Source organism: Balaenoptera ricei, chromosome 6 (assembly GCF_028023285.1).
Source record: "Balaenoptera ricei isolate mBalRic1 chromosome 6, mBalRic1.hap2, whole genome shotgun sequence".
Taxonomy (NCBI): Eukaryota; Metazoa; Chordata; class Mammalia; order Artiodactyla; family Balaenopteridae; genus Balaenoptera; species Balaenoptera ricei.
The window spans coordinates 94,756,184-94,781,072 of NC_082644.1; the positions used below are offsets into that span (position 1 = coordinate 94,756,184).

The 24,889-nt window shown below is 36.6% G+C and overlaps 1 protein-coding gene and 1 long non-coding RNA gene across 2 annotated transcripts in view; one reads left to right on the plus strand and one right to left on the minus strand.

The window, feature by feature from the left end:
- The window catches only part of LOC132367237 (uncharacterized), a 248,699-nt gene that overhangs the window by 88,892 nt on the left and 134,918 nt on the right, over positions 1-24,889 (minus strand). The window lies entirely within an intron of this gene.
- LOC132367591 (olfactory receptor 13F1) lies at positions 21,519-22,945 on the plus strand. Its single transcript, XM_059926180.1, is given in 4 exon segments — positions 21,519-21,614; positions 22,018-22,489; positions 22,492-22,548; positions 22,551-22,945. Coding segments are annotated over 4 exon segments (1,020 nt in total).

Genomic DNA, 24,889 nt, shown 5'->3' on the forward strand with positions numbered 1-24,889 from the left:
ACAGTGTGTGTGTGTGTGAAAAAAAAAAAAGCAGCTAAACCCCATTATAAAAATAAATTACTTTAAAAAACCCATAAAAAAAAAAAAAAGAAATTAGACTATAGGCCAAAACGAACACTTCCATGAGCAAATTCAGGTTGAACAGGCTTCCATTGTGTAGCCTCTGCTGTAATATACATAAGAATAGTACATAAATTGAATTAATCCTAACTCATGATATACATAGTCTTCTAGATCTAGAAGCTGGATTTGTAATTCTATATTAATGTTATCAATATATCGTCTTGTAGTTTCTTTTCTCTTAAAGGGAAGAAAATATTTGAGTTATATGAGAGCTGCCATTAATCAATGTAACTATATCTTTTTGTATTTTATCCTATAGAACAAGGGTACCCACATTTATATACGTAACAGAATCTTGCAGGATGTTTGTTAAAACTTTAGATTCCTGCCATTTACTCAAACCAAGAATACCAAAATCCCAGTATCCAGGAATCTGCCTTTTCAGCAAGCTTTCCAGATTTTTCTGATACAACGGTCTCATAACCACACATTGACAACCTCTTTAAAGAATGTTCAGTGTGAATGAAAAGATCCATCCCATTTTTCACTGCATACACTGAACATGACCTGAAGCAGAGGCTAATCGAAGTCCAGAAAGCTGAGACAATCAGACTTAAAAATTAGAACCTACCTGATGATGGAGGACCTACGTCTGTCTCATTGAGTCTCCTCCTTTAGACTTGAAATCACTCACGGAGAAAAAACCTATAAGCAACAGAGAGTCAAGCACTTTCCCGTGATCTGGCTCTCCCTTACATGCCACCTTTCTTAACCTCTAGCCGACATGCTCATAATTACAAAAACAAACAAATAAAAACCTACCACATTGCATTTCTTACCATTCTATAGTCTTATAGAACTTTTTTACATGTTAATGCCTTGTAGAGCCTTGGTTTACTGCCTGCAAAGCACTTTCCCCTATTCAATTCTTCACCCAGCAAACACTCATCTGTCCTTTAAGACTAGAGCCAACTGAGAGCTCCTTACTGGTAAAGCTCTCCCATAAGCCCAGGTGATTTATTGCTCTTACCTATGGTTCCCACAGCAACTGGTTCAGATGGTTGTAACAACACATTTCATTACAATTATATTTATTTGACTATCTCTTTTATTAGACCTTATAGTCTAAATAGTACATTTGGTAGCCCTTCACAGCACCAAGTAATGGACTCAAGTTTAAAGTATTTGTGAAAAGACTGCCAATGTGGAGGACACTAGAGTAATTAAGCCACAGACCATCAACCCAGCCCATCCATGGCTGAGTTGATTAATAGTTTAAAATCTTTTAGTCAAATAGAGGTCTATTAAGAAATTCAAAATCAGTTCAATCACTAGATATTACATTTTATATTCCACTGTCTTAATTGGTGAGATCTATTCCACTGTTAACATCTAGATTGTTCACAATGTAGGAGTTTTCTTTACCAGGAAGTCGTTGTACTAGTAAAGGACAGGATCTCTATTAAAACTCATTTAATAACTTAGAGAGAGACAGCAGGCAATACCATAAAGATCTTGGAGTCAGATAAGCCTAGCTTCAAACCATAAATATACCACTGTGTGACCAAGTTATTTTATTACCTTGAGCCTCTATTACTTCACCTTAAAATGGAAATTGTCTCACAGGGCAAAGAGCTAATTAGACGATTAAATATATGAGAAAGTACTCAGCATATTGGCTAACTCATGGTAATCACTCACAAATTTGTTACTGTTGTTGTTGTATCAAACAGTTGCACCAGGGACAAGTCATGATTAGAACATGCTGACTTTGACGGAGCACAGATATGAGATATGAGAATAAGCCTCAGAGCCTGTTGATCTTACAGAGCCCAGAGTCTGTTCCTTGACTTTTTTTTCTTTTTTTTTTTTAAACATCTTTACTGAGGTATAATTGATACACAGGAAACTGAACATACTTAAAGTATACAACTTGATGAGTTCTGACATATATATATACACCCATGAAACCATCACCCCTATCCAGGTAATAACTATATCCATCATCTCCAAAAGTTTCTTCCTTTTTAGTCCCAGAAATTTGAATTTGTCAGTGTGCCAAGAGTTAACTGATCTCTGAGGGGCTGGAACTGATCTCTGAGGGGCTGGTTTATAACAACAAAATTCTCAAGAGATAGGTGGTAAAGCAGACACTAGCAGATTTGTTAATTTATCATGGAAGAAGAAATACTTCCAACAAATTCAAGGCACTCTTTCCCTGGTATTAGACACAGGAGACTTCAGTAGTCTGAAAATGAATGCGTCATCAGAAGGTTGCTCAGTGACAAAGAATCAGAGCAAAGGAATTGGATGCTCTTGAGGAATATGTTAACAGAGACGTAGAAAAGCCAGCAATCTCTCCTTGTCCCCCAATCCTGTTCACTTTTCTAGTTGTCAGACTGGGTCTTCTGGATAACGTTTTTCTATATTGGGCAAAATCCCTCCTTTTCTAGACTTAAGTAGGTAAGACTCCTCTTTTGTTCACAGGAACATGTACACTGCAGATGACTCAGTGACACTTTTCCTTGTTTTAGCCTGGTCACTTTAGTAAGGTGTAGACACTGCATATAATTCAGTCAATTATTTTATTTATTTATTTATTTTCTTTTATTTTTTTTTGGCTGTGTCAGGTCTTAGTTGCGGCATGTGAGATCTTTCACTGTGGTGTGGGCTCTTCATTGTGGCGTGTGGGCTCTTCGTTGTGGTGCACAGGCTCCAGAGCACGTGGGCTCTGTAGTTTGCGGCACCAAAGCACAGTAGGTGTGGCACGTGGGCTTAGTTTCCCTGCGCCATGTGGGATCTTAGTTCTCCAATTCTTTAACCACTGGACCACCAGGGAAGTCCCTCAGTCAATTATTTTTAAACTGCATGGTTATGTCTGCAGATAATTAAACTCTTGGATGTTGTGTGCTAAGTCCTATGAGATACCCTCACAGAGGATGGTTTTATCTACCTACAAGAATTGAAGTCACCTTGCTGTGGCTCCTTTAGAAATGGCAGCACCAATACTCACTGGTCCCACTTAGACTCATAAAACATTTTCATTTTACACTGCAGAAGGACTAGCAACTTTGACTCTGTAATGTGGCGTCACAGTGAATGCCGTGGTCATTTCTCAAGGATACTTGGTGTTATGGGTGGTCTTCTCTTCACCTTTAGTAGATGATTTACAGAAAGATTTAAATGTGTTTCAGAAAGTTAAGCATGTCAGCACATGTCAAAACACTTAAATTATAGTGATTTGATGTCAATATCAAAATACCTCTTGCTATAATTAATGTCCTCCATGAATTGAGTCTCTTTGAAATGACTTTTACCACACTCTTAAACAAGTTAACTACTGCACATATTTCCTAATTGAAATATTCCTAGCATTAATTTTTATGGAATTAAAGAATTTTAAAGGCTAGAAATTATTTGATCTTTCTCAGAGTGGGAAAATTTTGTCTCCAATAAGAGCTTAATAAAGGAAACTCCTTCTCTCTATTAATAGAGAATGATATACAATTTAATTTGTATCTACATGGTATGAAAAATTGTTATTGTGAAATAATAAAGTTCAGAAAAGGAAGTTGCATCATAGGTCTGGATATTTGGTGCATAGTAGGGACTCAAGCAATGCCAAATGAGAGCTTGAAACTTGTCATCATGGTGTAAAGTTTTTATTACAAAAGAATTTACATTGCTTTTGACTTGAGATTACTTTTTAGAAATTTCTCCTTCAATTTCAAATTAATAAATGGTTACTGAGCACTGGCTAGGCAAGCAAACACCATGCACTAGTCAGGAGCATAATTTCTCTGGTTTATTGATTTATAGACGTGCAAATTTGCTTTGCTTTGATTTGATTTTATAGGCCATACTTCAATTATGTTTGTCAATTTCTAAATTATTTATTCTTAAAAATAATAAAATCAATAATAAAAACATCTGGGCTTGTAGTCTCCTGTGACTTGCCCAAAAATCATTTGTCAAATAAATTGTTGGTCCTTTAAGCAGTTTTTAATAGAGTCTCCAATAAAACTACTGAGTTAACTGTTTTCAACCTGTTATACAGTCAGGGAACATGTAAGTTGTGCTCAGTGCTGGGAACACAGTGTGAATGAAAACAAATGAAGTGCCATCTTTAGTCTGTGTGACTCCTTGAAGGCTTGGACTCTATCTTATACTAACACGTAGACCTCCACTTTTGGCTACGTCCAACCACCAGGGCTCCTTTCGCAATTTTTAGGAGTGTACATTTTGCCTGGCAGTTCTCCACCCAGCTCTTTGGTTGCTGTGGGACAGTGGGACTCACACTTTCTCCACCGGCAGAGCACTGGACACACGCTGTTCTCTGAAGGAGTATAGCTGATCTGGCATACAAATGAGGAAGATGTTTTCTGCAGAAATAGGACTCTACTGCCTGAATAAATTATATAATTATAACCAGGAGTATATTGTTTCACATGTTAAAAAGCTGTTGAATAAAGCAAAATTGAGAGCTTTGAAAATAAATTTGAGCCAATGAAAGAAGAGTTAAGTATTTAAATAACATTATTTGAGAATGCTGATGAACTGAAGAATCAATGAACACTTTAAGGTTAATAGAGGATATTCAATAGTCGTCCTTCATTGGGGAGGAGGACGCTAATCATGATGACAATCATACTCAGCAAGTGTGCTCAAAGTATATCCAGGAGGTGCTCTCCAGATGCTCTGCCTACCCTCACTTGCCTGACCCATAAACGTGACCAGCAGAACAGTCAAAGAGGTTTGAGAAAAGAGGCAAGGGCAGGAGTACAAGAATTTCCCACGAGCTGGCATGGGATCCTCATCAACCATATGCACATGCAGAGTTTCTGACACTTGTCCAGGATTTTGGCACTGGGCTCAGCAGATATTCAAGTGTTCTTCATGCTGCTGTAATGCACATGCATGTATCTAGGTTGTCGAATGAGCTCAACTGCATGGAGGGATTCTCCTGAAAACAAGGATCATGCCTTATCCAGCTCTGAGTTCTCTGTGCTGAAAATTGAGCCTTCACATAGAAAGAATTCTTTAGAAGTTTGTTGTATGTATGAATGACCAAAACAACATTTTTCTAATCATATATAATATAACTAATGCATATTGTGAAGACAAATTTAATTCAACACCAAAAGTCCAGTTACAATACAACAAGGTTGACGCATGCACTCACTAAAGTCACTAACATCCTGTTTTTGAGCATTCTTCCTCATGGCCAGTTTGGCTGCTATAGGCCACATCATTCCCCAGTGTGCTTCATCTTGGATAGCAGAGAGAATACAGAATGATGTTTCAAGGAGCCTGCCTTGCCTATGAGGTAAGCAGCTAGTGTCCTTCAAGACTTAAAAAAAATTAGATTCATTTGGCTAAGTGGCCTTAGAATATCTGTTGTAGGAAACTTATTCATAACTTAATAGGCTCTATGTTGTCATTTTTGTTTAAAACATGAAGTATGACTGCTAATATTTTGATAAATTAGAAACCTCTCCTATCCTTTCTTACTTTTGTGCTCCTCCTGTTTTCTACTGATTCAGTATTTGCTAGTCGTGTACCAGATGTAAGTCTAACACCATTGTGTGAAAAATAATAATAATAAAGAAAGAAGAGAGGTAGGGAGGGAGGAAGAAAGAAGAAAAGGAGAGATAACTTATTGCTTTTTAGCATAAATTCTATGATAGATTTTATACATTTTATACAGGGGCCATCTCATGATTTTTAAAAGCTACACACCCCCCAAAAAAAGGAAATCAACCAGAGGGTACTTATAATACCGACCTGGGAAATAGTTTTAAAGACTTTTGCTATGAGTTGAATTGTGTCCCCCAAATATTCATATGTTGAAGTCCTAACTCCCCAACTCAGAATGTGACCTTACTTGGAAATAGGGTCATTGCAGATATAGTTAGTTAAGATGAGGTCATACTGGGGTAGGGTAAGCCCTTTCTTATAAAAAGGGAAAATATGGTGGGAGTAGGCTGCAGCAGGACTGGACTGGAGTATCCAGAATGGCTTCACTCAAATGCCTGTTCTTTCCACATGGTGGCTCCAGCACAGCGGCCATACTTCTTCCATGGTGGCTCAGGGCTCCAAGACCAAGTGCTCCAAGAGCTAAGAAGCGAAAGCTGCCACTTTCTTAAGGCCTGGACTGAAAAACTGGCACAATATCATGTCTGCAATATTTTATTAGAGCAAGCACAGGGCTTGCTCACACTTCAGGGGAGGTGACATAGACCCATGTCTTGTCTTGGAGTGTCTAAGAATGCGCAGCCTTCTTTAATCTGCCACATGACTCTTATCAAAGATCATTCCAGGTGTACTTTGAAAAACCATTACATTAATTATAATTAATAGATCATTTTGATTTTTCCAAATCTTTTTTCAGGCAAGGGTTTATGAATTAAGGGTCTAAACATATCTTCGAATCAGCCCCTACCTTGTCCCCTTCAGTCAGCATTTATGTGTCTCATTATATCCTATGTGTGCATTCAATTTTATAATTATGTTTATAAATGAATTCATAACTGTTCAAAAATTATAATATCCTTAAAGCACCTTATCTTGTATAATTTCTCTCAGAAGATAAAAAGGTGGTGGGGGGTAAGATTTAGATACAGAAATGATCACAGGACCATGCAAAGATGAAGGTAAAGATTGGGGTGATGCTTCTGTAAGCCAAGGAATGCCAAAGATTTCTAGCAGACCATCAGAAGCTAGGCAAGAGGCAGAAGAGATTCTCACAGCCCTCAGAAGGAACCAACCCTGTCAACACCTTGACCTTGGTCTTGCCTCTTCCAGGACTGCTAGATAATATATTTCTGTTATTTAAGCTGCCCAGTTTGTGATACTCTGTTATAACAGCCCTAGCAAATGAATTCACCTTCTTTGAAGTCATTGACTGGAAACAATAGTGTCTGTCTTGTCAAGACAGTCTACTACCACACTCCCACCCCCACTGAAACCACACTATGGGACAACCTTGAGCTCTGCCTTGGCTGAAGCGTTAAAAATCACTTAACATTGAAACAAATGCTGTATCTTATCTGGTGATTACACAAAGCAGAAGCAGCACTAGATCAGAGGTGCTCCTCATAGAGCTTTCCTATTGTTTACCCTGAGCAATGGCGAGGCCAGGGAGCCGCTGACTGATATATTACATTATGTTAATGTAAGAGATATTAATAAGCTCAAGGGCAGGGATGAAGCCTTCTCCTTATTGCTATTCCCCAGAGATTCCAGCTCAGTGCTGAGCACAGAACTATTACTTATTATTTAATCTTTGATATAAGACACTACAAGTCTCTTCGAGAGTTCATATTTGTTTTAAAATCTTCTGAATAAAAATATAAGTAAAACAACTTTTTTTTCACTATTTGTAAATATCAATAACAATAGGTAGAAAACAAACCAGTGAATTTGTTTTCTTCCTGAGAAAGCTTTTCAGTAGGGCGACCGCAAGGAAAGACAAGCTAGTCTCTGTCGCCATCTAGTGTAGTAAGAGGGTTATAACAGTATAGAGCTTAAATTTAAACTCAATCCTTCCAAGGAATAGTTAAAACTATACTTGGAAAAATGCAAGAGTGTAGAGCTCACATGTAGAGCTGCCTCCTATTTCGACACAAGGTGGTCCAGTGTAGCCTTTCGTTGCTTGTTATCTTGTGCTGGTTTACAGGAGCATGAGCTCTGTGATGAGCTATTTATTCAATTATCAAATCTCTATTCAGCCACTACTATTTTCCAGGCACTGTAATGGTAATCAACTGTGGTATAAGACACTTTATCCACAAAATAGACAAACATGTGATATAAGGGAGTCATACTTAAATGCGTTTAAATAAATTTATTCTGCCCTTGCCACACCACCAGAAATATTCAAAATCTCACCCATTTGAAGTTACTCTGTCCACTTCAGCCCTCCCTCTGTCCATTTGGATCCATTCTTGCTTGCTTTCATCTCCTTGGACTTTCTAAGCCCTTGGCTTTGCCCCCAGGTTCCTAGTTCAGGCTGAAACCACCTTTTGTTTTGATGATTCTTTTGACCACACTTCTTTGACTTTGCTCCTCAGAAATTTTTCTTAAACATGAGTTTTTAAAACTCTAACATCTATGCCAGCCTTAGAGAACCCAAACAAACCAAAAATTATACTAGGAAGCAAAAACGACACTACATTAAATCTTCAGGCCTTGAGGTCCCTGTCCACTGGGAATGAGACAATGTCTTCTTTACTCTCTGTTTAGGAAATGCACTACAAACACAGTTCTGTGCACCCAGCTGTTAACAATTACCATCACACACACACACACACACACACCACGCCCCACCCCCGCCTAAAGCATCTGCTTTGCTGGTATCCGAGTTCAAGAAAGGTTCCGGAAAGCTTATCCCTGCCACCACGAAAGAAAACTCACCACTACTTGGAGAGATCAGTATGGATTTTGGCAGGCAGATTACTTCACAGGACTCCCCAGTGTTTCCCAGAGCCAGGTACTAGTTTTAATAATAGGCCCTGAGTATGTTCCTGAGGAAGTATGAAATAGCCAGCCATACTCTCTCTTCTGGGCTGAATTGTGTCTCCCACAATTCATAAGATGAAGTCCTAACCTCCAGTACTTCAGCATGGGACCATATTTGGAGATAGGGTTTTTAAAGAGATAATCAAGTTAAAATGAGTTCCTTAGAGTGGGACCTAATCTAATACTACTGGTGTCCTTGTAACAAGAGGAAATTTGGACACACAGAGAGACACCAGACAGGTGCATTCAGAGAGGCAACCATGGAAACACACACGAAGAAGGCAGCCACCCACAAGCCAAAGAGAGAGGCCTCAGGGGAGGTCTCCTCAGAGGAGAAACCAACCCTGCCAACCCCTTGATCTTAGATTTCCAGGTTCCAGCACTGGGAGAAAACAAATTTCTGTTGTTCAAGGCACACAGTCTATGGTATTTTGTTAAGGAAGCCTACCAAACTAATACATCCTCCTATGCAATAACCCTAATCTTGGTTTAATGGTCTTTCCCCTCTAGAAAATTTAACTCCATGGAGTCTTCAACTTGAGTAAAAATCCTACTTCTTAGAAGATGAGATTGTCTTTCCCATAATCTTGACTCTTCTTTGGGGAAGTTAATGATTACTCAGCCAGACTTACGTTCAGTCAGGATGAAAGATTGTCTTCTTTAAGGGAGATCAGTAAAGTATCAAAGAAATTCTCTCAGGCCCACATGTTCATTAGGTGACTTCCCTCATCATTTATCTATGCACATAGACCCTCCTAAAATGACTGAAAGTGACACATCTTTCATGTTGCTCCCAGGAGCTTCTACAATGTGTCAAAATAAGACATTAATTAAGCACCTGAAAAGCCAAATTCTGATCTCTGCTGAGAGCTCATTTTCCTCTTTTCCCAATGTTCTCAAATTATGTTCAACTCTAACGTTCTAACTCCCTGAATCAAGTTATACTGCATGGTGAACACCAGATGGCGATATAACCCAAGTTATACACATCTCAATCTATTCTAATATCTCAGTACTCCAACTCTACCCATCCATTTCCATTGTCAGAGCTTTAATTTCAGTTTTATTTTTAATACCTTCTCCCCACTCTCACCAAAGTGATATTTTTAAAAATTTAAGCAATATTCATATTGCTTTTCTCCTGGTTAAAAAAAAATCCTTCTTTAGTACCTAAAATGTGAGCTATAAAGCTACTAAATTAGCATAGACAACCTTGTGTTACAATTCCAGCTTTACCACCTGCTCCCTCTTCATATATAATGATCATATCACACCAATCTACTTATTTTTTCCTGAATGCAAAATGACATTTTACAACTCTAAATTTAAATACATGTTATTCTATTTGTCTTGGAAATCTTTTCTTTCACATACTCATTTGGATACCCTTAATAACCTTCCAAATTCAACTCTGGTATCAACTCTTCCAAGAAGTCCTTTGTAACCCATTCCCAGACCACAACAAAGGTTACTCACTCACTCCCATGCCTCACAAATGATTCCACCTTTACACTATATTTCTAGACTGAGAAGATGGTAAGGGAAGTGTTTATACCTGTATCATCTTCTCATCATCAGCACCTAATAAAGTAACTGAAAATTGGTGAGTGTTAATTAAACGATTTACCCAAGATCAGAATAGAGCAGGAGAAACATGGTGTTTGTTTGCTTGCTTGCTTATTTTATGTGGGGGAAGAGGGAATGGGAATATTAAAAATGTTGATTTTGCAATACTTAGGTTATCTAAGTAAGAAAAGCTCCTCAATCCAGTAGCTACTATGCCCAAGTGTTGGCAAGAATACAAAGTTGAAACCCTTGTGCGCAGCTGGTGAGAATATAAAATGGTGCAGTCATTATGGAAAACATTATGCAGCCTCCTTAAAAAATTAAAAATAGAACTGCCATATGATCCAGCAATCCAACTTCTGGGTATGTATCTAAAAGAACTCAAAGTGATATCTCAGAGAGATACCTGTATACTCACGTTTAATGCAGCATTATCCAGAATAGACAAGAGAAGGAAGCAACCCAAATGTCCATTAACAATTGAAAGGATAAAGGAAATGTCATGTATACATATAATGGAATATTCTGCAGCATTAAAAGAGAAGGAATTCCTGTCACATGCTACAACATGAATGAACATCAAGGACATTATGCTAAATAAGCTGGTCACAAGAGAACAAATGCTGTATGATTTCCACTCAGATGAAGTAGTCAGACTCATAAAAACTGAAAATAGAAAGTTGGTTGCCAAGGATGGGGGCAACAGGGATTATTGTATAGTGGGTACAGAGTTTCAGTTTTGCAAGATGAAAAAGTTCTAGAGATCTGATGCACTATAACGTGAATATGCTTAACACAACTGAACTGTACACTTAAAATTGGTTAAGATGGTAAATTTAACCAATTTTGCCACAGTTCAAAATTTTAAAAAGATGATATATTTCAGTCCCTTCCATTTATAGACTAGAAAAAAAGAGGCAGAATGTAGGGACATGGGCAAGGAGAAATAACAAGATAAAGCCACTTAAAAGACTTTAAGATCAAGAACAAGGCAAGACATTTCTTTACACTTAAAATATCAGAAAGGGAATGTAAAAAAAACAATCTCTTTTAGAATCACATGAAAAAAAACACTTAGGAATAAACCTGACCAAGGAGTTTGAAGACATATATTCTGAGAACTATAAAACATTAATAAAGGGATGAAGATGATTCAAAGACATGGAAAGATAGCTCATGCTCTTGGACTGGAAGAGTTAATATTGTTAAAATGGCCATACTACCAAAGCAGTCTACAGATTTAATGCAATCCCTATCAAATTACCCATGACTTTTTCCACAGAACTAGAACAAATAATCCTAAAATTTATACGGAACCATAAAAGACCCAGAATTGCCAAAGCAATCCTGAGGAAAAAGAACAAAGCAGGAGGCATAACCCTCCCAGACTTCAGGCAATACTGCAAAGCTACAGTAGTCAAAACAGTGTGGTACTGGCACAAAAACAGACATATAGATCAATGGAACAGAATAGAGAGCCCAAGAATAAACTGACACACCTATGGCCAATTAATCTTTGACAAAGGAGGCAAGAACATACAATGGAAAAAATACAGTCTCTTCAGCAAATGGTGTTGGGAAAGCTTGACAGCCGCATGTAAATCAATGAAGTTAGATCACACTCTCACACCATATGCAAAAATAAACTCAAAATGGCTTAAAGACTTAAACATAAGATACAACATCACAAAACTCCTAGAAGAGAATATAGGCAAAACATTCTCTGACATAAATTGTACCAATGTTTTCTTAGATCAGTCTCCCAAGGCAATAGAAATGAAAGCAAAAATAAGCAAATGGGATCTAATCAAACTTACAAGCTTTTGTATAGCAAAGGAAACCATAAACAAAATGAAAAGGCAACCTATGGACTGGGAGAAAATATTCTCAAATGATACAACCAACAAGGGCTCAATTACCAAAATATACAAACAGCTCATACAACTCAACAACAAAAAAACCAAACAACCCAATTGAAAAATGGGTAGAAGACCTAAATAAACATTTCTCCAAAGAAGACATACAGATGGCCAGTAGGCACATGAAAAGATGCTCAACACTGCTAATTATTAGAGAAAGGTGAAGCAAGACTACAATGGGGTACCACCTCACACAGTCAGAATGGCCATTATTAAAAAATCTACAAATAACAAATGGTGGAGAGGGTGTGGAGAAAAGAGAACCCTCCTACACTGTTGGTGAGAATGTAAACTGGTGCAGCCACTATGGAAAACAGTATAAAAACTGTTTTCTAAACTAAAAAACTAAAAATAGAGTTGCTAAATGATCCAGCAATCCCACTCATGGACATCTATGCAGAAGACAAAACTCTAGTTCAAAAAGATACATGCACCTCTATGTTCATAGCAGCACTATTCACAATAGCCAAGACGTGGAAACAACCTAAATGTCCACTGACAGATGAATGGATAAAGAAGATGAAGTACATATATATAATGGAATACTACTGAGCCATAAAAAAGAATGAAATAATGCCATTTGCAACAACATGGACAGACCTAGAGATTATCATACTAAGTGAAGTCAGAAAGAGAAAGACAAATACCTTATGATATCACTTATATGTGGAATCTAAAATATGACACAAATGAACTTATCTATGACACAAAAACAGACTCACAGACATAGAGAACAGACTTGTGGTTGCCAAGGAGGAGGGAGGTGGGGGAGGGGTGGACTGGGAGTTTGGGATTAGCAGATGCAAACTATTATATGTAGAATGGATAAACAACAAGGTCCTACTGTATAGCACAGGGAACTATATTCAATATCCTGTGATAAACCACAATGGAAAAGAATATGAAAAAGAATATATATATAACTGAATCACTTTCCTGTACAGCAGAAATTAACACAACATTGTAAATCAACTATAGTTAAATAAAATAAATTCTTTAAAAATTTTTTAAGAAAAGAACAAGGCAAGAATATCCACTATCACCACTACTGTATAACGTTATATTGGGTGTCCCAGGCAGTGCAATAAGGCAAGAGAAATAAAAGGCATTACAATTGGAAAGAAGGAAACTGTCTTTTTCACAAAGATTGTGTATATAAATAACTATAAAAAAATCCCAAGGAATCCATAAAATAACTAATAAAATTAATAAGAGAACCTACCAAGCTATCAGGTTGTGTCAGGTCACACAAACCAATTGCATTTCTATTTACCAACAAGAAACAATTGGAAAATATATTTTAAAACATCATTTGTAATACGTTAAAAATATAAAACAACTGAGAGAAAATTAACAGAAGATGTATAAGACTTTTATAGTGAAAGCTACAAAGCACTGTAGAGAGAAATTGAGGAAGACCTATTACAGAGATACCTTTTCATGGATTAGAAGACTCAATGTTATTTAGATATCATTTCTTCCCAAGTCAGTTTACAGATTAATGTTATCCCATTCAAAATCCAGACAGAAATTTTGGAGAAACTGACAAGAAGATTCTAAGCTGATATGGAAATGTAAAGGACCTGGAAGAGCCAAAACAATCTTGAAAAAGATGAATCAAGTTGGAGGATTTACACTACCTCATAATTAAACTCAATATAAATCTATAATAATCAAGTCATTGCAGTAGTGACATAAAAAAAGACAAATAAATCAATGAACAGAATAAAGATGTACAGAAAGAAACACACATATATGATCAATTGATTTTCAACAAAGATGCCAAGGTAACTCAATGGGGAAAGGATAGTTTTTTCAATAAATGCTGGAACACCATATACAACAATCTATTTGAGGTAGATAATAGACCTAAACATAAATATTCAATCTATAAAACCTCGTGGGGCACACAGAATATCATTTTTACCCTGGGGATGACAAACATTTCTTAGATAGGATCCCAAAACATCAATATCTATTAAAAGAAAATTTCAAATATCATGATTTTCTAAATTAAACATTTCAGCTCTTCTTTCATTATGTTTGATATTAGCTGAAGTTTTCCATAGATGTCCTTTATTATGCTTTGGCAGTATCCTTTGTTGTTGTTGTTGTTGTTGTTAAGTACTATTTTTATTTGTTTCCAGCTTTATATAGGTAAAATTGACAAATAAAAGGTATACATATTTATAAGGTACAATGTGATGTTTTGAAATGTGTATACATTGTGAAATGATGATCACAATCAAGTTAATTAACATATCCATCCCTCATATAGTTATTTTTGTGTGTATGTGGAGTAAACATTTAAGATCTACTCTCTTAGCAAATTTCAAGTATAAAATATAGTATTTATTAACTATATTCACCATGCTGTAATTAGACCTCCAGAACTTATTCTTCCTGCATAACTGAAACTTTGTACCATTTGACCAACATCTTTGCATTTTTCTCTAATCTTGAGCGCCTGGCATCATTCTATTCTATTATCCTATGAATTCAACTGTTTTAGAATCCACATATAAGTGAGATCATGTAATATTTGTCTTTCTGTGCCTGGCTTATTTCACTTAGTATAATATCCTTGAGATTCATCCTTATTGTAGCATGTGACAGGATTTTCTTCTCTTTTAAAGCTGAATAATACTTTATTTTACGAATATACCACTTTTCTTTATCCATTCATCCATCAATAGACACTTAGGTTGATTCCATTATCTTGGCTATTGTGAATAATGCTACAGTGAACATGGGAATGGAGATCTCTCTTTGAGATACTGATTTCATTTCCTTTGAATATATACCCAGAATCATATGGTAGTACTATTTTTAAATTTTTGAGGAACCTCCATACTGTTTTCCGTAATAGCAGTACTAATTTATATTCCCACCAACAGTGCACAAGGGTTTCCTTTTCTCCACATCCTCACCAATACTTATCCTTCATCTTTTTGATAATAGCCATTCTAACAGATGTTAGGTGATATCTCAATATAGTTTTGATATACATTTCCCTGATGATTAGTGATGTTGAGCATTTTTTTCAGGTACCTGTTGGCTATTTGTATGTCTTCTTTGGAAAAATATCTATTCAGGTTCTTTGCCCATTTTTGTAAACAGGGAATTTGATTTCTTGCCATTGAGCTATTTGAGTTCCTATTAGATTTTTTATATTAACCCCTTATCATATGTATGGTTTACAAATATTTTCTCCCATTCCATAGGTTTACTCTTCACTCTATTCGTTTATTTGCTGTGCAGAAACTTTTTAGTTTGATGCAATCCCAATTGTCCATTTTTGCTTTTGTTGCCTGTCCTTTTGGAGTTATAACCAAAAATCATTGCTAAGACCAACGTCAGAAAGCTTTTCCCCTGTTTTCTACTAGTAGTTCTACAGTTTCAAGTCTTAATTTAAGTCTTTAATCCATTTTGAGGTGATATTAGTAGATGGTATAAGGGTCCGATTTCATTCTTCTGCATGTGGATATCCAGTTTTACAAACACCAATTACTGAAGAGACCATCGTTTCCTTATTGTATGATCTTGGCATTTTTGTCAAAGATCAATTGATTGTAAATGTATGGATTTATTTCTGGTCTCTCTGTTCTGTTCCATTGGTCTATATGTCTAGTTATGCCAGCTATACTGTTTTAATTGCTACAGATTTGTAGTATATTTTGAATTCAGGAAGTGTGATGCTTCCAGATTTGTTCTTTCTCAAGATTGTTTTGGCTATTTGGGGTCTTTTGTGGTTCTGCATAAGTTTTAGGATTGCTTTTTCTATTTCTGTGGAAAATTCCATTGCAATTTTAATAGAGATTGCATTGAATCTGTAGATTGCTTTGGGTGGTATGACATTTTAACAATATTAATTCTTCTAATCTGTGAGCACAGAATATCTTTCCATTTATTTTTCTTTTTCAATTTCTTTCATCAATGTCTTGTAATTTTTAGTGTACATATCTTTCATCTTCTTGATTAAATTTATTCATGAGTATTATATTATTTTTGATGCTATTATACATTGGATGGCTTTCTTGATATCTTTTCATGATCATTGTTAGTGTATAGAAATGCAACTGATTTTTGTATGTCGATTTTTGTATCTTGCAACTTTAGTGGATTTGTTTATTAATTCTGCTTTTTTGCTGGAGGCTTTAGGGTTTTCTATATATAAGAAAATGTCAACTGCAAACAAAGACAATTTTACTTCTTCCTTTCCAATTTGGATGCCTTTTATTTCTTATTCTTGTCTAATTACTTTGGCTAAGACTTCCAGTACTATATTGAATAGAAGTGGCAAGAGTGGGAACCCTTGTCTTGTTTCTGATCTTGGAGGAAAAGCTTTCAGCTTTTCATCTGTGAATATGAAGTTAGTTGTGGGTTTGTCATATATGGCCTTCACTATGTTGAGGTATATTTCTTATAATTTGTCAAAAGTTTTATCAGAAAAGTGTGTTGAATTTTGTCAAATACATGTTTCTGCATGTATTGAAATTATTAGCAGGGGCTGGTCTGGATCCTGGGGCTGCAGGTGCCAACCTAACCCTGGTGCAGGCCTGGAAGCTGGGTCACCAAGGCAGGCACTGAGCCTGGGTCCACGGGGGCTGACCTGAAGCCTGGGGCCTTCAGTCCTGGACTGGCACTGTGGCAGCCAGGAGCCTAGATATGGAAGGGCAAGCCTGGGATTACAGGTGCTAGCATGGTGCCAGGGTTCACTGGGGTGAGCCTGGTGCTGGGGTTCATGACGAAGTAGGGTACACACTACACTCTTCTTCCTCCATGAAGTAGGAGTCTCTCTATGAACTGCACTGCTCGGGCTTGGGAGAAGGATGACATGGGTAATGCAAAACTATTGTTTTACCCTCTTTAATGGGTCTTTTCTTATTTTTGTGCTGGGTTTCAACGAAAACCCAGAAGTCTTTACCCATCTTTAATCTCTCACTTGGAATCCTTAGCTATTGTGAAGGTATTTTCATTTGTGGATAGTTGTTCAAACTGATGTTTCTGTGAGGCGACAAGCTCTGGAAACTCCTAGTTTACTATATTGCTGATGTCCTTATGAAAGTATCCTTCTACTACTAGTTCACAGAGAGTATTTTATCATAAATACGGTTTGAATTTTCATAAATTTTTAAATTTGCATTTATAGGCATGGTCATAAGAATTTTTTCCCTCTATTCTGTTAATGTGATGAAATTAATTGGTTGATATTCAAATATTAAACTGATCTTTCCTTTCTTGTATGACACCCACTTGTTCATGATATAATACCCTTTTGATATAATGGTGGATATTATTTGCTAAGATTTTATTAATAATTATTGAGTCTATATCCACTAGTGATATTGGTCTATAATTTTCTTTTGTCATAATATTCTTGTCAGGTTTTGCTAGTACCAGATTATGTTGGCCTCATAAAAAAGGTTCATAGGTGTTCTCTCCTGATATATGGAAGTTTATCCTCTTTTCTGAGTTCATATAAATGTTTCTGTAAGATTAATATTGTTTACTCTTTAAATTGACAAAATTCACTAGCAAAGCTGTCTCTTTTGCAGTAATATTCCCTCTTTCATTCCTGAAATGTTTAGTTTGTTGTTTCACTTTTTTTCTTAATGAGTTAGCTAAAGGTTTATCAATTTCATTAATCTTTTCAAATAGCCAACTTCTGGCTTTGTTCATTTCTCTGTTTTTGTGTGTGTGTGTGTTGTTTCCTAATTCATTTGTTTCTGCTCTTCATTATTTCCTTCTACTTACTTTGAGTTACTTTGGTCTTCTTTTTCCAGCCTTAGTTGAAATCTTACATAACTGACTAAGAACTTTTCTTCTATCTTACTATAATCATTTAACACTATTCCTTTCTGTCTAAACACTGCTTTACTGCATCCCACAAATTTTGGCATGTTCTATTTCCGTGATGATTCAACTCAAAATATTAGTTTCCCTTGTGATTTCTTCTTTGACACACTGTTTATTTAGGAGTGCACTGCTTAATTTACAAGCATTTTGGAATTTTCTAATTATTATTTTGATGTTGGCTTAAAATTTCATTCTGTTGTGGTCAGAGAACATTTTCTGTATGTTTTCAGTGTTTTGAAATTTATTGAGACTTGTTTTATGAACCAGCATATCTCTATCTTGGTGAATGTTCCATACTCACTTGAAAAAACTGTATATTCTGCAACTGTTGAATAGTGTTTTACAAATGTCAACAAATCAATTTGTTTGATAGTATTTTTCAATTTTCTGAACCAATACTGAATTCTTGTTTACTTACTCTACCAATTATTGAAGATGGGTGTTAAAAATTTCCCGATATAATTATAGATTTGTCTATTTTCCCTTTAGTTTTGTCGATTTTTGCTTCATAGATTTGAAGCTATTCTATTAGCTACATATACATTTAGCTTTTATTTTAATGTCTTCTTGATGCTTTGACCTTTTTATCATTTATCTCTGGCAACATTCTATTTCTTGAAGTGAATTTGCCTGCAATTAATGTAGCCATTCCAGCTTTTATTTAGTCTTTGATTGTTATATCTTTCTCCATCCTTCTACTTTCAACTTCTCTGTATCTTTGTCCAAAGTGTATTTTTTAAAACAACAAAGTTGTATCTTCCTTTTTTATATCCAGTCTGTCAATCTCTGTCTTTCAATTGGAGTTTTTAGTATTTATATTTAATGTAATTATCAATATGTTTGGTTTAAATCCATTATCTTACTATTTGCTTTCTATTTGTCCCCTCCATTTTTCTTACTTGTTTTCTTTTATTTCTGTATTTTTGGATTAATGAAGTCTTATTATTATTTCATTGTATCTCCTTTATTAGCTTTTAAGCTAAATTTATTTTTAGGATTTATAGTGGTTGCTCTTGGGTTTACAGTATGGTTCCTCAATTTCTTTCATTCTATGTTGAATTAATATTAAATCACTTAATGTAAAGTGTAAAAACCTTATGACAGGAATTTTCTATCTGCCCAAGGATGAAGGAGTTAAAGCAACTAGGCTGTGATCCATTCACTTTCTTTACCAGGTGGAATCTCTTAGGAGAAAGAGAAAAAAAGACAGGTTTCCCGGTATAGGCCCTTTATCAACTGGATTTCTGAGCAGAGACTAATGATGTTTGTGGGAGCGAACTGACCATATCTACTCAATGCCCTTTCTAGAGTGTCCCTGGATAAAAATCACTTATAGTAAAAAACCCTTCTGTGGTTATAGATTCTTCTATAATACATGACTCCCTGAAGAATATTTCCTATGCTACACAATGCGCTGGGGTATAAACTAAGATGCTTCTTAACTTAAATGCTCTGTGTGAGGTAACTGCAAATCTCACTTAAGACCACACCCATTATTTGGGCCAATATGCCTGTCTAATGCATGGAAAAACAACCTGGGTTTCAATGGAAATCTAGAAGTATTTACCAAGCCCTTCTTTTTGGTGGGACTTGAATGCCAAACTCAGTCTCCCAAGATGTGAGCTTTTTATTAAAATCTCTGTTCAACTCTTTAGCCTTCCAATTGTCACTTCCCCTTGGGTTCTAAGAAGTCTCACTCTCTACATGCCCAATTCAGTGGTCAGTCAAGGATTTGACGAGAGATTTTACATAGAGTTTAGTTTCCTCCTTTATGGCTCCCTCTTTTACAGGATGTATCCCTAAATTTCCAGCTGCTCTGGCAGCCCCAAATGCTCATCTGATTCCTCATATCAAGACTGCTACTTTCTGCTTGAGTATCATCTGCTATATGGACTCAGGAGTGCCCTGTTGATCACCCAGTCTGGTTCACATCTTTCAGGGGTTGGATTCCCTCCTGTTCTGCCTGCTTTTGATCACTCTCCAGTGTCATAAAACAGTCGTTTTTTACATTTGATTCAGAGTTTATAATTGTTAGTAGCAGGAGAGTTAGTCTGATCTAAGCTACTCTGCCACAAGATACTCCATCGTTACTAGAAGTTGGAAATCTAAGATGTACTTTTCAGGAAGATCTGACAGACTTCCTTCTGAGCTGGGTATGGAATAAGAGGGGGGAAAAGGATCAAGGATTACTTCTAGATTACTGGCCTAAGTATGTGAGTAAATGCTATTGCTATTATTGGAGATAGGGAAGAATACAGACTCATAAGCATCAGGAAACTTGTTAAAATTTTGGCTATTTCTTTTTCAGACAGAAAATATCATGGAGGTTCTGAGTTTCTCTTCTTTTCAGTGTGCTTCAAGGTAATTCTAAAGCAGAAGTATGGTTTGGTACTTTATACATAGTAGGGAGTCAGGTCGGCAACCTTCTTCCTCAGTCTTAGTCACTGTCTCCATCTTTTTTTAAATTCATTAATTAATTTATTTTTTATTTTTGATTGCGTTGGGTCTTTGTTGCTGCACGGGCTTTCTCTAGTTGCCGTGAGCGGGCACTACTCTTTGTTGCGGTGCACAGACTTCTCATTGCATAGGCTGCTCTAGTTGCAGAGCACGGGCTCTAGGTGCATGCGCTTCAGTAGTTGTGGCTCACAGGCTCTAGAGTGCAGGCTCAGTAGTTATGGCGCACCGGCTTAGTTGCTCCGCGGCATGTGGGATCTTCCCAGACTAGGGATCGAACCCATGTCCCCTGCATTGGCAGGCGGATTCTTAACCACTGCGCCACCAAGGAAGTCCCACTGCCTCCATCTTAACTTTGTGAGTGTATCTCTAAAGTACAGTTATCTTCTGACCCTTCCCCCTAGGCACAATCAGGTCAACCTAAATGATTTACTTCCAGCCATATAAGCCTTGGTCTACAGGAATTGAACAAGTGAGTTGGAAATGGGACTCTGGGCCAGATGTCAGTCAACCTCTTTTCTCCCTTTTGGTCAACCATTTGTATTATGGTTGCAGTGAATCTTGTCTAAATGAGGAAAGAAAAGCAAGGACATTGCCATAGTCAAACAAAGAGGGAAACAGTGAGAATTAAAAACCAGATTGACTGATTTAATAACACAATTAGGAGCAGAGCAAAGTTCCCCTTCCCAAAGTCAGCAGAGACAGGAAAAAGGTAATTTCTTGTTTGAATAACACAACAATTAGAACAGATCAGCTACTGACTATAATTGGATCTATGGGAGATTGTCCCTGGAGTTTCAGACTTTTTAATACTGTACAAATAGATTTCTAAATTTAATTTGCTGCATGAATTAGAAACTTTTCACAAGCAACAAAAAACTTAAATTGCCTTACGGTGTGAATGGCTGGTCCTTTGAAGGATGTTTCTGGAGCACATATGTCAGGACAATTCTGGCCATATGAAGGAAATCTCGGCTATATGTCCCATCATGAGTAAATCAGCATTTTTGTGGGTTTGAGATGGAAAGTCTAGGTTTTGTCTAAATTTTCAAGCTTTTCAGTTAATTAATCTGTGGTTGCAGAAATCTGTTTTTTACTAACTGAATCTCCCAAATTATTTTGGAGAGAACCCTACAAATGGCGGAAGGTACTGAACTTGGAAAGCAGAAAAGTTTCCTAAGTAAGAAGACTGTTACCCAGCTAGGGGAAGAAAACCATTCCAATGGTTCAGAGGTAAACCAATGTCTTCCCCTAGATCAGTTACAAATGTGCTTTTGGAAAAAGAAAGACCCCATAAGATTGTTTCTTTCCTCAGTCTCTCATGATATTTATGAAATAAACCTTGCCATTCCCCAACATTGCCCTAAAAAGTCTTGCAGCAAAAATAACACCTTGAAGATACTTTGTTGACTTCCTGATTGAAATTTTCCTTATTGATGATGACAAATTCCTTCAAATATATATTACTAATGCTATCACCAAGCTAGAGAAGCATTTAAGCACAGACTACAAGTTGATGTGAAGAAAAAATACCAGAAAATATAAAGGGAGAGGATCTTATGTTTTATATATAATATGTAATGTTAATCATTCTATGCATATATGCAAATGACCATGACATAATAAAATGTTCTAGGCAAATTTGACATCTGTAACAATTTTTTTCTTCCTGGGATTTTCCCACTACCCCAAAGTTGAGGTCATCATATTTGTGCTGTGCTTGCTGATGTACCTGATCACCTTGGTGGGTAATATAATTCTGATCTCCATCACCATCCTGGATTCCAGCCTATACACACCCATGTACTTCTTCCTCAGCAACCTCTCTTGTTTAGATGTCTGGTACACCTCTTCTGCTTTTCCTCCAATGCTGATAAACTTTGTTTCAGGGAAAAACACTACCTCATTCTCAGGGTGTGCCGCTCAGATGTACTTCTCTCTTGCCATGGGCTCCGCTGAGTGTGTGCTCCTGTCCATGATGGCGTATGACTGATATGTGGGCATCTGCAACCCCCTGAGATACCCCATCATCATGAACAAGAGGATTTGTGTGCAGATTGCAGCTGGTTCCTGGGTGGCAGGCTGCTTCACTGCCCTGGTGGAACCAGGTCTGTATTGCAGCTGTCTCTGTGTGGTAATAGTGTCATCAATCATTTTGCTTGTGAAATTCTGTCTTAAAACTTGTTTGTGTGGACACCTCCATGGCGCAGTTAATCATGCTGGTGGTCACTGCACTTCTTGTTCCTATGCTGATGCTTTTAATTTGTATCTCTTATGCTTTCATCCTCTCCAACATCCTGAGAATCAGCTCAGTGGATGGTCAAAGCAAAGCCTTTTCAACATGTGCAGCCCACCTGACTGTGGTGGTTTTGTTCTATGGGACAGCTCTCTCCATGTACCTGAAGCCCTCATCTGTAGATTCACAGGAAATAGATAAATTTATGACTTTGGTGTATGGTGCGTTAACCCCCATATTGAATCCTATCATCTATAGTCTACGAAACAAAGAGGTGAAAGCAGCTTTGAAAAAATTGCTGTTTAGAAATTCTTTGGTAATGTTTTAATTTCTATCTTCAGAAAATACGGGAGCAAGCACACTCATCTGGATAATCTCCAACATTATCCAGAAAATTGCAAAGTAGTTGGAATAAACCAAACCCTGGAAAATACTCATTTTCTATAGGAGTTCAACATTAAGTCCAGTATCTTGATTTACCTTGCAAATAAAACTTTTGATATTAATAAATAATTTAGGTAGAATGAATCATGTTTCTGGAGAAGTATTTAGCATTCATTGAATATTAATATAACATTAAAATTAGATGATTTTTTCATATTTAATTTGCTATATCATTTAAGTGTTCAACTCTAGCAGCACCATGACAATAACTAATATACCAAGAGTGGAAGATATTAAGCCTAGTATACTTTGAAATAATTTATCCTCATATGATTTGTAATTATGCCTGAAATTATGAAGAAATCATATTTTTATGTAAGTGTGGCTATAGTTCAAGGTGTATTAGTTTATAAAACCAAGACACCATTAATTTTAGAAATTTTCCTACTCTAAATGTTAAAATGTGAAATCTGTTAGATTTGATAAACTACCACACGCATGATTGTGTTTATTTAGGATGTATATGTGGGGGATGAGTAAATATCTGTGTATGTTCAAAGACATCATGACAAGGATTTGTGCATTGTAATCCTGTATATAAAGTGGAGTAAAGGAATAGCATTCAGGAGATCTTAAAGTATCCATGGTTATAAGGTCAAAGTACTCTAATATTGTACTCTGAATGTCTAAGTGAATTCATCAACACACACACACACACACACACACACACACACACACAACACACACCATGTTACTTATTTTTCTTAGAGCATGCTGAATTGAGCAATTATGGCTAAGAAACAACAGATTTCTACCCTGTAGAGATTACACTGCAAAAGAAACAATTTATTAATGTACACACATATTGTGCAAAAAGATTCATGGATATATTTGACATATGTGAGCAAAATTACATAAATTGTAATTACACCAATATTGCATATTAACCAGTTTTTCCTTGTCTTTTCCACCCTCACTGGAGCTGGGGAATTATGAGGCCAATGCATGTACATTACTTCCTCTTTATCAGAGAGATGTCTTTGGGGTATATGTGGATGATGGCTTTATTCTATGGAGAAGGTGACTCTTGCTAGCATTGACATAATCCCCTTAAATTTTAGACTTAGAGAAGGCGAGACAATTATAGATAATTATAACAGAAGGTCCCATTCTGAACAAGACAGAACTTTCAAGGAATTAGTCAGTTGAGGGTGAATGGATTGATGAAGGAACCATGTCGGAGGAAAGAATTCAATGTATAGGAACTGTGCTGGTGTTCTTAATCCAAGTACCCTTAGTATACATGAGAAAATTTTTTCTTTCTCAGGTATTAGATGCACAGTTCTATTAATTCAGAATCTCTCCAAAGGTAGAGACTGGGGATTTGTATCATAATAAAAGCAAAACAGTTATTCTGATTTGTGTCCTTACTTCCATTTCACTACCAGACAACAACGACCATGGTGTGATGTTATTTGGCTGAAGAGGATGAAGAACTGTTAACCCTATTACCCACCTAACCTCTACAATCACTACAGGGAAGGCTGGCAGGCTGGAAATTCTGGCAAGAGTCAACGTTGCAGTCTTAAGTCTGAAGACAGTCTGGAGGCAGAATTCCTTCCATTCCTTACCATTCAGTCTTCTCTTAAGGCTGTCAACTGACTGGATGATGTCCACCCACATTACGGAGGGTGATCTGTTCTACTCAAAGTCTACTGATTTATATGTCAATCACATCTAAAAACTACCTTCACAGCAACATCTAGACTGATGTTTGATGTACAATGGGGTACCATAGCCTAGCAAAATTGACACATAAAATTAACCATCACACGGTAGCAAAAGGGGAGTTTCCTGGTAGTTATGGAAAAGGTATGTATTTCGATTA